This window comes from Somniosus microcephalus, chromosome 11, assembly GCF_052327205.1.
Source record: "Somniosus microcephalus isolate GS21.2 chromosome 11, FLI_Smic_1.0, whole genome shotgun sequence".
Lineage (NCBI taxonomy): Eukaryota > Metazoa > Chordata > Chondrichthyes > Squaliformes > Somniosidae > Somniosus > Somniosus microcephalus.
Window position 1 is genome coordinate 10,040,814 of NC_140997.1, and position 13,232 is coordinate 10,054,045.

At 43.6% G+C, this 13,232-nt stretch overlaps 1 protein-coding gene across 12 annotated transcripts in view; it reads right to left on the reverse strand.

Annotated features, from left to right (window-relative positions):
- Positions 1-13,232, reverse strand: part of LOC147110302 (myosin phosphatase Rho-interacting protein-like) — a 205,232-nt gene that overhangs the window by 174,506 nt on the left and 17,494 nt on the right. For 11 of the 12 annotated variants that reach the window (XM_086000158.1, XM_086000157.1, XM_086000156.1 and 8 more), the window contains exon 3: positions 9,020-9,085. The exons of the other annotated variant lie outside the window; for it this stretch is intronic. In XM_086000158.1, coding sequence (XP_085856284.1) covers positions 9,020-9,085 — 66 coding nt within the window. The remainder of the gene's footprint in view (positions 1-9,019; positions 9,086-13,232) is intronic. 12 annotated transcript variants of the gene reach the window in all.

Genomic DNA, 13,232 nt, shown 5'->3' on the forward strand with positions numbered 1-13,232 from the left:
AATGACCCTACTCTCTCACGGGTCTACGATTTAACAGTGAAGGGATGGCCAGCACATGGCGAACCACTGTTGCCAGCATTCTCGCAAAGAAGAGAACAGCTGTCAGTGTGCCGAGGGACCTTGATGTGTGGATCCAGAGTGGCGATTCCACCCAAACTCCAGGATAAAGTGCTAAAGGAGCTTCACGAGGGGCATCTGGGTGGAGTGAAAATGAAGAACCTAGCTAGGGCGTTTGTATGGTGGCCAGGTATCGATGGAGACATCGAAGACATGACCAAGAGCTGCCTAGGATGCCAGAAGGTCCAAAATGCTCCGCCACAGGCCCCTCTACATCCATGGGAGTGGCCCTCATCTCCCTGGCAAAGGGTGCACATCGACTTTGCTGGTCCATTTATGGACTCAATGTTCTTAATCGCAGTTGATGCACACTCCAAGTGGCCGGAGGTAATAAAGATGTCCTCCACCACCACGGAAAAAACCATCACAGTATTAAGGACCATATTTACCAGGAATGGGCTGCAGGAGCAGATATGTTCTGATAATGGACCGCAATTTGTGTCCGAAGAATTCAGAAAGTTCTTAAAGAACAATGGGGTAAAGCACTACACGTCCGCCCCATACCATCCCGCCACCAATGGATTGGCTGAAAGGTTTGTCCAGACCTTCAAGAAGGCCATCAAGGCCATGGGTAATGAAGACATAAAACTTCAGCACAAGGTGGATAACTTCTTATTTGCATATAGGAATGCAACGCATATGGTTACTAACCAAACTCCCGCCATGATGTTCTACAATAGAAACCTAAGATGCCGGCTGGATTTGGTCAAGCCCAACATCCGAAGGGACGTGGAGAACCGGCAGTTTCAGGGCATGAATGAAAGGCCAACTAGGGCCTTCCAGATAGGCCAACCGGTTTTGGCCCGGGACTACCGTACCGAGAAATGGCAGCCTGGAACTATCTGCACACGATTAGGACCACTGATGTATACCGTGGACATCGGAGACAGCATAATAAGGCGCCATGCTGACCAAATCATCAAGTCATCCGAAAAGGGACAACCTACACCACCACTCTATACATCTAACGATGAAGTAGAGATACCCATATCTACCTCCGATCCGGTGATACTGGAGCCCGATGAACCCGACACTGGCCTTCAAGCCGAATCAGCCTTCCCAGAAGAACCTACTACACCACCAGAAACTACTACACCCCCGAGGCGTTATCCGGACCGAGTCAGGAAGCCTCCTGAGAAACTAACTTATAATTAATTAATACAGCAATGTATATTATTTTGCATATAACATGTAATTAATAATTACTTAAAATATGATGTACTAGTTAGCTGGAAGGGGAGGAATTGTGGTGTATGTGCCTTTAAGAGCCCCAGGTGTGCGTAATGCCGGTAATTGCCACTTGGGCTATATAAGCCTGTGTATTGTGTATATCCTTTAGAAACCCACCCCCCCCCCCCCCCCCCCCCCGACGATTCTAACAGTAACGGACAGGATCAACCGATGAATGTCAGGGTGGATGCTCCCGCAGTACCTTCCTTCTTTATGCACTGGGCAGTGATTTAGAGAACCAACATCGTCTGCTGTCGTAGCATGCTGGTAACCTTAACTCAGGTCTGTCCTTAATATGTGTTGTGTATGTACCTTTAAGGGAATGACTGGTCTCAGACTGCAGTACCAGCAGTGACCACCCCTGTATAAAAGGCCCTAGCAGGCTTCTGTAGTTTCAGTTTCCAGGTTGTCTCCATTCAGTAAAGACTTGTTATAATCAACTCCTGCAGTCCGTGTCTCAATTATACATGGACATAATAATATGTTCCCTTTTTCTGCAATGCTGCTTCTTCCATTTTCTGTCCTTAGTTGTTGTAAGTGTGTCTCCGTACTTTACGATCCTGCTATTTAAAGAAAAGCTCCCCCCACCCCCTGTTCAGGGCCCTCACTGCTAGCTTGTCTGAAGACATTGAGAAATCATTCACCCTTTGCCTGTAAACATGCCAATTCCCTTAGGTTTCTGTTTGAACTGTTGTACCATGGGACCTCTTAGGTTACAACAGCTTTCTCAGGCTAATTACTGTGTAAGACTGCAATGGAATGCCTCCGTGACATCATTTAATATGACAGTTCCTCTGAATGACAAATAGGCAGTTTAAGGGATTTGGGGATTGGACATGATATTTTTAGTAAAACATTTTAGGTCTCGACTACTCGGAATCATTAGAGGGAGAGAACCCTTCATTACACAGTCATTGCAGCCCAGTCCAACACTGAACTAAAGAAAAAGAAATTGGCACAGAGAGGCAGCTAGGGTTTAACATTTTCAGGCTTTTGAAGCCTTTACAACAAAAGATACAGGATTAAGAAAATCTCCTTAAGGCTATTATCAGAATTTTAAAAAGTATTTTGAGTGATTCAATTGATTAACCTTTTTTTTTAAAAAGAAAAATGACGGTTCTTCTGATTAGCGAAGATTGGCTGTTTTCATAAATTCTTCGCAGTTTCTCATTGGCAGTTTCCCAGCTCCTTTCCTCACTTTTGTATGTTCCCTACAGTTCTGATTTAGAGTCAATCAATGAGATATTATAGCAAGTGTGAGGGCAAAAGCATAACTACACAACAGACACAAGACTTTTAATGAGAGAGAGAGAGAGCGAGAGAGAGAGAGAGCGAGCGAGAGGGACAAGAATAGATTTTTGGTAATCTGAATAGGAACCTGTCATCAGTTAGCTGACTGATACTCAACAAGAGCACCTTCATAAAGTTGGCTTTAAAAGGTGGAGCTATGAATCAGTTTGATATAACAGTTGGATCCTCCTGCAGTGTTAAGCCATTCCTTGCACCACAGCCAGCCTGGGGTTCATTTTAATTGGTCGTCAATACTTGGCCAAGAAGCAAAAGACAAAACCCGCTTCCAGGCTGCTGTCTTATTCTCAGAGCTGAGACAACTTATAATTAACTTGAACACTGAGTCTGCAGGCTCTACCTTTCAAGTAATGCACCAACTGCTGTACACCTGGCAGCGTCATCATCAGCAACACCTTTGGATCTAGGTTAATGCAGCAAACAGCCTCAAATCCAAACTATTTCTCAAACTTGCAGTCTTGTCCCAGTCAGAAATATATACACAAGGTAGATGCTATACAATACCAAATTGTAAAATAGCATGTAGCAGAATGAAAACCTCATGTACTATGCCGTACAAATGTTTCTTCTATTGAATATAGATGTGGTATTGGGGTTAGACGCCCACCCCAGAGATTTGAGCACATAGCTGGGCTGACACTTCAGTGTAGTACTGAGGGAGTGCTGTACTGTCAAAGGTGCTGTCTTTCAGAGGAGATGTCAAAATCCTGGAACTCCCAACCTTACAGCATTGCGGGAGTATCTTCACCACACGGACCACATCGGTTCAAGGCGGCGGCCCACCACCACCTCCAGGGCAACTGGGGTAAACAATACATGCTGACCTTGCCAGCGATGCCCACATCCCAAGAATTAATAAATAAAAATCCAACCCTGCATCTATTTGTTGATCACAAAGAAAATGTGCCACATTATGACAGCAGATATTTCCCAGCAGACATGTGAAGGTACTGCTGGTATCATGAGCACCTGCAACCATCTGCACCCCAAATCCCAGTTATCAACATGCTATTATTTTCCCTGCTGTTTTTGAATGAAGGTAAAGGTGGAGCGAGCAACACAATACAGATCCAATTCCAACCCCATTCAATTTCTGACCTTAGCCATGTAGTTACGAGGAGTCACCGAGAGACCAGGCGCTTTCACAAAGCTGATCTAACAACTGGATCAAGAATTGTCCACAAACCTCTCTCTCATAACCACAACAAGCCAGAGTGTTGGAGCAGATCACCCATCCAATCTCAGCAGCAGTGAGTTCGTGCCCCATGGCAACCAAGGGGACTGGGCAGAAAATAAAAGTTAATATTCAGCAATGGCAGTAACAGCCCTGAGCACTGCATTGCTTTTTTGGGGTGTGTGGCCGGGGGGTGGGGGGGGGGGGGGTGGGGTGGAGGTAGAAGAGCTTTTTGTCAGAAAGGTCAATTTACTGCTAAGAGGAATCCGGCATAACCACTAAATATTTGAGACAAGAAAACAATTGAACAAAAACACCATTAACTCCTCCATGCTTCAATTCATGAATAAATCAATGTGCTTCTCCTCAAATCAGCAGAATTGCATTGAACGTCTGTGGTTTTATGGCCATGAGAACTTCTGCCAAAAACAGAACTCACACACTGCCCTTCTGAGTGCCAAGCATAACACATGACACACGTGCAACATCTGTACCAGATGCCGGTGGAAAAGAAGCACTTTACAGCAGAAAATCAATCAGGAGCCTTGACCGGATATTAACAGCCTACAAAACCCAGGGAAGCAGCAAGCCATCGCACTGGTACATAATTACTCATTGGAAACTAGAAGATTTCCTGGGCCAATTGTGTATTTATAGTCACTCCTCATAAATAAAAACACCTTACAAATGAATGTTATTTTAGCTTCTGCATTCAGCAACAGTACCATACATCTCGATGAGAAGTGGTCAGGTGGTGATGGTGGAGGGGGGGGGGGGGTGCAAAGAGTGAGGGTTAGCATCACATTTACCTCTCAGCACATCATAGTCCTAACTGGGCCAGGGGTGGGGGTGTCAACAAGGGGGATGGGCAGAACTAAATTAAAGAAGTTCCTGTTAAGCGCATATAGCTGCCCCCATACCAAAGCACACACTTTGGAAGCCATACACAATTGTAGTTTGCAAAGGAATGAATTTCAGATAGAACCTTTTATTAGACATCTCCATATATGAGAATACAAGCTTACTGTCCATTCAGTGCTGTGGCAGATCTGCTGCTCCAGATTCACCCATGTTGCAGCAGACATGCAACTATCGCAAGTCAAACTCATCATAAATCAAAATCTATCTGCAAGCACAAGGCAGCAATCTCCCAAACATGACCACCACTTCTATTTATAGCACTAGCAGCAGTAAAGCCGATCCCAAGGGGAAGTACTTGATATACAGGCTCTGCTTACTGCATTCTGTGAGGAATTGGCACTCAATTTGCATACACAATGCACGCAATGAAAGTACTATGATATGAGCATGTCATATTGTAATGCCACATATATGGATCTGCCATTGTAGCTTCACCATTGGCCAGTTTACACAAAAACTGCTTCACTGGCCTACCAATGGTGAGAAAGCACAGCTGCTGCTAGAAAAATGACCCATGGCAATACTGGTCTCTTTCTTTCTGTCACAAGATTAACTGTCAAGTTCATGCTCAGAAAATTGCCCAGTTTGTTTTCAGGCATATATCCAAGAGTAAAAACTGAAAAAAAAACAGCTGCCTCTAGCAACTAACCAATTTACATTTATGTTGGTGTCAGGGGATGTGCTGCCTCTGGACACCAATTTGACTGTACCAATGTGACATTTCTATTTCTCACACTAGCCGTCCTAGTGGCCTGAGTTGCATTGCCAATTATATGACAGTATGACCACATTGTGTTGAGACTGCCCAAAATAATTTTGCATGGGACCCATACATCTTGAAGTCTGCAAGGAGAAAGGACTTTCATTCTCATTAGTTTGGGCTAATCTTGGAAACAGCACGCAGAGAAAGGAAGTGTCTGACTCAACATACCACTCAGTGCCTATAAAACATTTAACTTCCAGAACATGCATTCTTGAAAAACTGCCCTTAATCTAACAGGTCAGTTCCAAGTTCTGTGTAGTCAATTGCAAACCACATTGCCACTGATAAACTTTATGGCAATGTGATATAGAAATCATTCCCCAAGCCTCAATTTGCATCCTCACTTACAATATACTGTAGTGTATGTAACCTGTACCACCTTAAGAGGATACCTTAAGGTGATGGACTACTTTCTGATGGCTCCTGTACATTGTAGTACCGGTGGTGACCACACCGGTATATAAACCCTGTGGAGCAAAGTGTATTTCAGTTCAGCCCTGACCCTCAGTTACTAAAGACCTGTTTAAGTATTCTGTAGTCTGTGTCCAGTTATTCAGCATAACTACATTTGAAAGCACAGACTCAACATATACAACTTGGGAGCAGCCAGTGCTGATAGATTAAACTATCTGCTCAGACTATATAGTTATGCAATGCAGAAGCACTTAGTTATCTGCTGTTCTCTACAAACTCTTGGTGTAGATTAAAGTTACAAAGTTAATTCAATAGCCTGTTTCATTAATAAACAATAATCAGTGTAAGAGCACACAGACACTAAAATTGTGTAAAAATATGTATCAAATAATGTTATAGTTCAATTAAACTACACAAATGCAGCTTTAATACTGTAGGCCTTTGTTTAACAACAAAGCATGGCGAGACGAAAGGCCATTCGACCCACTCCATCCGGAGTTTATGCGCGTTTATTCTATCATGGATTTGCCTCCACTGTTGTTGCTCCCCTATTCAAAGAAACACTAAGCACCTCCCTCAGCTTCAGTGGGGGGGGGGGGGGGGGGAAATCAAGCAGTGCTATTAATATCTCCATAACCATGGAATTTCATCTGAATTCTAGGTTAAAGTTCAAAAGTCAGAGTCACAATAAATCTTTACCCAAAGTTAATGAGTCACGTATTGTTGTTTGTCATTCACACATCAGATATGGGAAGTCACACTATAGTCAAGATTCACCTCAATGCAAGTTGCGACTGCCACAGGCTTCTCATTCTGTCTAATTTCTTAAGATTTCTCATCCAAAGTTTATACCTGTAACCACATTCTATTCCTCACCAAGAACAGATTTTACCACCTCTGCAACATTGCCAGCCTCTGCTCCTACCTCAACTCCTCTGCCATTGAAACCCATATCCATCCGTGCTTTTGTTATCTCCAGACTCGATTACTCCAGTGTCCTCCTTGATGGTTTTATCAAACTCCACAAATTCCAATTCACTTGTATGCTGAGAAAAGCTCCAACTGAATCAGTATTCCCATAAACTGCTGATTCTTCACGTTTACTCGGTGAGCACCCTCGCACCGCGTCCTCCCCCACCGCCAGAACCAGACTGTTCACTCAGGTAGAGCACTTTCATTGCAAGCCTCATCACCGGTGGTCCCAACTAGCCAGGCACCCACTCCCTCCCACTCCATTTCCAGCTCCACCACAGAGACTAGGGCATTCACTGGCTCGCTCCATCCACCCTTCACTGGCTTTATTCCTCCATTCTCAGGCACTGCTTGTCCTCATTAGTATGTACATTGTAAGTAACACTACACAGTGGCAGGTAAAATCACCCAGATGGAAATGATGCAAAAGGGCCTTCAAGTGTCTTTCAGGAAGTACCACCAGGAATCGAGAACATCTGAGAACACTTCTGTGGGTTAAAAAGTGTTAAATAAACATAATCCTGCCAGATGACAGTTGTGCTGGAAAGATTGACCAGTATCCTTGTGCACAAGTCCACACTAACCTACTTTTAACATCGAAGCATGTTTCTGATTAAACAACAGTCCTCCTGTAGCATGTGCTGTTAAGGTCTGACAGACAAACTGTACAGCTCCCGTCACTGCCAGTTTTGAATTACATCCTTGGAACAGCATTTGGTTACTTACTCATTAATCCTGTTCTCACTGATCATCAGTATCCAGACAGGCCACATTTCTAAGCAAGTAGGTTATCAGGTAACAATTGAAAAATGATGGGCTCCTGTACCAAGCTCTTTACAAGGTGAAGCCAAAGACTTCCATTGTTTTAATGGAAGCTCATCTAACATTACATTCCACTCTGACAAGCAAATGGGACCTTTGGGAGGTGCAGTTTTCTGTGTACTTGATGATTAAGTCCACCTTTTTTTGTAAATTTGTGTATGCTTTTGTACCCATTTCAAATTTACGAACGAACCACCAACAGAATATATTGCAGGAAATGTTAGATGACATGCACTGCATCTCAATTGTTGTTTGAAGTGGCTACAATCTGTTCAATTGAACATATGGCATTGGATTGTTGAGAGTCTTCTATAATTTGGCATTATTTAATCTGAGTGGCAGCGCTTCCTGGATTTGTTTGCAGTCTACTACACCTCAGCACTATGGCATGCATGCGCACAACAAATCTATTTCACACCCAACAAGAACATTTTTAATCTGCCACATAGAGGCAGATTAAAAATTGGATGTCTGCACTGTGAGCCCTAAGTGAGGGATACACCAATTATATAGCACTGCCTCCTCTCTCTATCCAGATGCACCTAACATTTTTTTCCTCCCCTCAACCTCACTAGAACAGCAAATTAGAAACGTCTTCAAACAGTCTCATTCAAAACAATCGAGTCTGCCCACATTTTTGAACAATCCCTCTATGTAGCTCGATGGGACCTGTCTTAACAGGAATCCATACACTAACAATGATAGGATATAATTTTTTCTGCACCAAACTTAGTATTTGCTACTGGGTTTCTGCCCTTTCTCTTGCCTTTGTACTCATCAACTCAAAATCTTCCAAACACTTCTAGCCTCTTATTTTCAACATCTTTCTTTCTATAGTTTTCACCTTTCCAACTTCCACCCTCCAGCCCCCCTCCCAAAAAAGCTGTTGTTTCTCTCAATGACTTTACCTTCCTCTTAATTTATTTCAGCCCCACTGCGCAAATTCCCATGTGTGCTTGCTATATTTTTGGTTGTTGCAGCACAAATGACACCATCCATCTTTCATGCCATTTCAAACGAAGGCACATCGAAGTTTCACTGTCTGAATCAACAGAACAAATCACAAAATACAGGCAGGGTAAACTACAGCAAAACCAAGGAATGGGCATGGCAACTGTGTCCTTAAAAAAATAAAATGGGATCAGGAAAAAAAAAGAAAAAGAAAGGAAAGTGTAGATTAGGAAACCAAGAAGGAAACTGCAATTATACACTTCCAAAACTCACCTGGCACACTAAGATTCATAACATCTACATACCAATCACCTCAGTCTAGACTAGATATAAACAAGTGAACTTACCGAGTCATCTAGTGCGTACTGCAGTAAGCCATGCTCGTACAGGAGAAAAAATCTTCTCTGCCATTTCTGTAAAAAAGACAGATTTTGTTGTTTCCAGTGTCACATAACATTTCAGCTATTAAATAAAAATTTGTGATGAAGTTGTTTTGCGTTGCTATATTCGCTGGAGTTTAGAAGAATGAGAGGGGATCTCATTGAAACTTATAAAATTCTAACAGGACTAGACAGACTAGATGCAGGCGGGGGAATCCAGAACCAGGGGTCACAGTCTAAGGATAAGGGGTAAGCCATTTAGGACAGAGATGAGGAGGAATTTCTTCACCCAGAGAGTGGTGAACCTGTGGAATTCTCTGCCACAGAAGGCAGTTGAGGCCAATTAATTAAATATATTCAAGAAGGAGTTGGATATATTTCTTGAAGCTAAAGGGATCAAGGGATCTTCTATGTTTCTATGTAAAGAATGCCAATGTTTGTGCTGGGACCAGAGGGGATGCTGCTGAGGTTCTTTGATGTTGACTTTGACACTGTGATTATGGCCACCTTTCATATGCTGGACATTGGAAACCGAACAGTGGTCAAAACCTCTCAGTTGCGCTGCACCAACTCAGAAATACAAATCAATCACACAATAAGAAGGCAAAGAAAAAGATCTTTTACAATCGCGTATATAGCAAATAACGAAAGGATGGCTTTGCAGAAGGAACAATAAACAAATATTGCAAACCCAGCACAGGAGCCAGAACAAAAAGAAATGAGAATAAAAGGTTTTGAAATGCAAAAAACAAAGTTACTTGCATCTTAAGTACTTTTATGAACTAGTAAGTAAATATTTTTAATGTATCCGTACCTTTCAGTATCAGTACGGTATGTAATATTTTTACCTTGAGACAGTCATATGATGCATTATTTCAGTAAATTTGCTTTATTATAATGATGGGTACATTACGGTTTTGTTTCGGATGCAGTAGAACAGTGATAAACATCAAAAACTGCAATCTAGCTCCCAGACCACCTATGAGCAGTACCATGGGAGAGCTAATAAGTCTCTGGGGTTTGGTAGCACTATGGTGAGTGTCCTGGGTTTGGTAGCACTATGAGGGATCCTGAGGTATAGCAGCATGGGAGCTGGTGTTGAGCAGAACTCATTGGGGTCATGTGGGTGTAATGTGGACTTCAGAAGCATTGGTTGGGGAGAGGAGGAGGAGGAAGGATCTTGAGATCTGGCAGCACTTTGGAAAGAAGTCTGGATAAGATGCACTGAGGGACAGTCAAGTATTTTTTGATTGGTTACTGGAACATAAAGTCATGTTTTCAGATACTAATAGAAAATAAACAATTGTTTTAATAATCTTCCAGCTCGTTTTCAAATCATTTGTTGGAGGATGAGGAAAGACGAGAAATCAAAAACAACTCTTCATTAAAAAATGCACTTATTTTTCTCAGTAGAAATGTTTTTGTTTAGGCTAGAACCATATTTCAGTTTGCTTTTCCAAATAATTTGAAAACAGTCTAAAAGACAATTCTCAGAAACTTTTTTCAGTTAAAGTTCAAAACTATCTTCCATTTTTTTAAATCTTCAGAGATTCAAGCTCAGAGACACAGATAATAATTTACAATACTTTATACTTAAAATTCCAAAACAATTATTTATGGAAAAATGTAATTATGCAGCTATGCCAGCTATTCAACGATACCAAAATCTCCATCTCCCCAGTGTTGCTAAACGCCAAGATTTCCTCCCTTATCAGCACTGCCAAACTCCACAACACTCCTCCAATGTTATCAAATGCAAGGATCTCCCCCTCTCCAATACTCCAAAACACATCCCTTCGCACTGCTACTGAACCCCAAATTCTCTCCTGTCTCAGGTACTATGATATCCTCTGACTCACCATGAGCAATGCCCCAGATGATCTGGCTGTGTGTTTAAAGTTTAGAGATATGGACATCACACCTCAAGTGTCACACATACAAATTTCCTTGCAACACTTAAAAAGGTATAAAAGCCAAATCTTTTCCTCCTAACCCCCATGTCAATTAAACCAATCAATATTAATATCTCTGTAACCCTCAGTCCCTCTCTTGACAGCAGCAGGCATAATGCAAGGAGGTCACATACACATACCAGCCTGCCCAGATCCTATATTGAAAGAGCGAGAGCCGGAGAGGAGAGCAGTTTGAAAAGAGCGAGAGCGGGAGAACAGTTTGAAAAGAGCGAGAGCCGGAGAGGAGAACAGTTTGAAAAGAGCGAGAGCGGGAGAACAGTTTGAAAAGAGCGAGAGCCGGAGAGGAGAACAGTTTGAAAAGAGCGAGAGCGGGAGAACAGTTTGAAAAGAGCGAGAGCCGGAGAGGAGAACAGTTTGAAAAGAGGCTGGAGTAATCTGGTTAACCTGGGCTCAGCAAGTCTTTGTTTCAGGGCCTATAAAAGCAGGCTTTGAAGTGCGATTTTGCACTGAGTGCGATTTCAGCAGAGTGCTGAGAGTTGGGTGAGTCAGGGAGTTAGGTGACGCAAGGCCTCAGAGCTTCGGCGGGTGCTTCAGCGGTAGAGCGGGCCTACATAGGGCTCCAGAGACCGGGTAGGGCTTACTTTGATGTTGGTATTGAATTATTTTAAATTTGGATTGATTAAAAGGGTAGGTCATGCTAGGAGAGCCCAGCCCCGTGATGTGCTCCTCTTGCTCTATGTGGGAATTCAGGGACGTTGCCAGTGTCCCTGACCAACACGTGTGCCAGAAATGCATCCAGCTGCAGCTACTAACGGACCGTCTTGGGACGCTGGAGCTGCGGGTGGATGGGTTGTGGAGCATTCGCGATGCCGAGAGGGTCGCGAATTACTCGTAGTGAGTTGGTCACGCCGCAGGGTAGGGCTGCAGAGGCAGAGGGGAAATGGGTGACCACCAGGCGGAACAATATAAGCAGGCAGGTAGTGCAGGGGACCCCTGTGGCCATCTCCCTTTCAACCAGGTTTACCGCTTTGGATACTGTTGGGGGGGATGACTTATCAGGGGAAGGCGGCAGCAGCCAACTTCCTGGCACTGGGGGTGCTCCTGCTGCCCAAAAAGGGAGGAAAAAGAGTGGGAGAGCAATAGTGGTAGGGGATTCTATAGTTAGGGGAACAGATAGGCGTTTCTGTGGCCGTAGACGTGAATCCAGGATGGTTTGTTGCCTCCCTGGTGCCAGGGTCAAGGATGTCACTGAGCGGCTGCAGGGCATTCTGGAGGGGGAGGGCGAACAGCCAGAGGTCGTGGTCCACATTGGTACCAACGACATAGGTAAAAAGAGGGATGAGGTTCTGCAGCAAGAATTTAGGGAGCTGGGTAGAAGATTAAAGAGCAGGACCTCAAAGGTTGTAATCTCTGGATTACTCCCGGTGCCACGTGCTAGTGAGTATAGGAATAGGAAGATAGAACAGATGAATGCGTGGCTAAAGGGATGGTGCAGGAGGGAGAGCTTTAGTTTCCTGGATCACTGGGTCTGCTTCTGGGAAAGGTGGGACTTGTACAAGTCGGACGGTTTACACCTGAACCAGAGGGGGACCAATATCCTTGCGGGGAGATTTGCTAGCACTGTTGGGGGGGGGGGGGGGGGGATTTAAACTAACTTGGCAGGGGGATGGGATACAGAGTGGAGCTATAGTAGGGGGTGATTTACAGCCAAATACAGAGGAAAAAACAAGTCAGCTGGGAAGGCAGAGCAAATATGTGAAGGCAAAAGGCAATATGGGAAGGCTGGAAGGCATTTATTTTAATGCAAGGAGTCTTGCAAATAAGGTGGATGAACTGAAGTTGTTGTTGAACACATGGGAGTACGATATTGTTGCTATCACGGAGACATGGTTGAGGGAGGGTCAGGACTGGCAGCTCAATATTCCGGGGTATAGAATCTTCAGGCGAGACAGAGGGGGATGTAAAAGGGGAGGGGGTGTTGCAATATTAATTAAGGAGTCAATTACTGCTGTAAGGAGGGATGATATATTAGCGGGTTCCTCTAATGAGGCCATATGGGTAGAACTTAAAAACAAAAAGGGGGCAAGCACTTTGCTGGGAGTGTACTATAGGTCCCCAAATAGTCAGGGGGAGATAGAGGAACAGATATGTAGGCAAATCTCAGAGAAGTGCGAAAATAATAGGGTAATAATAGTGGGAGATTTCAACTTCCCCAATATTAATTGGGATAGTCAGAGTGTGAAAGGCTTAGAGGGTGCAAAATTCTT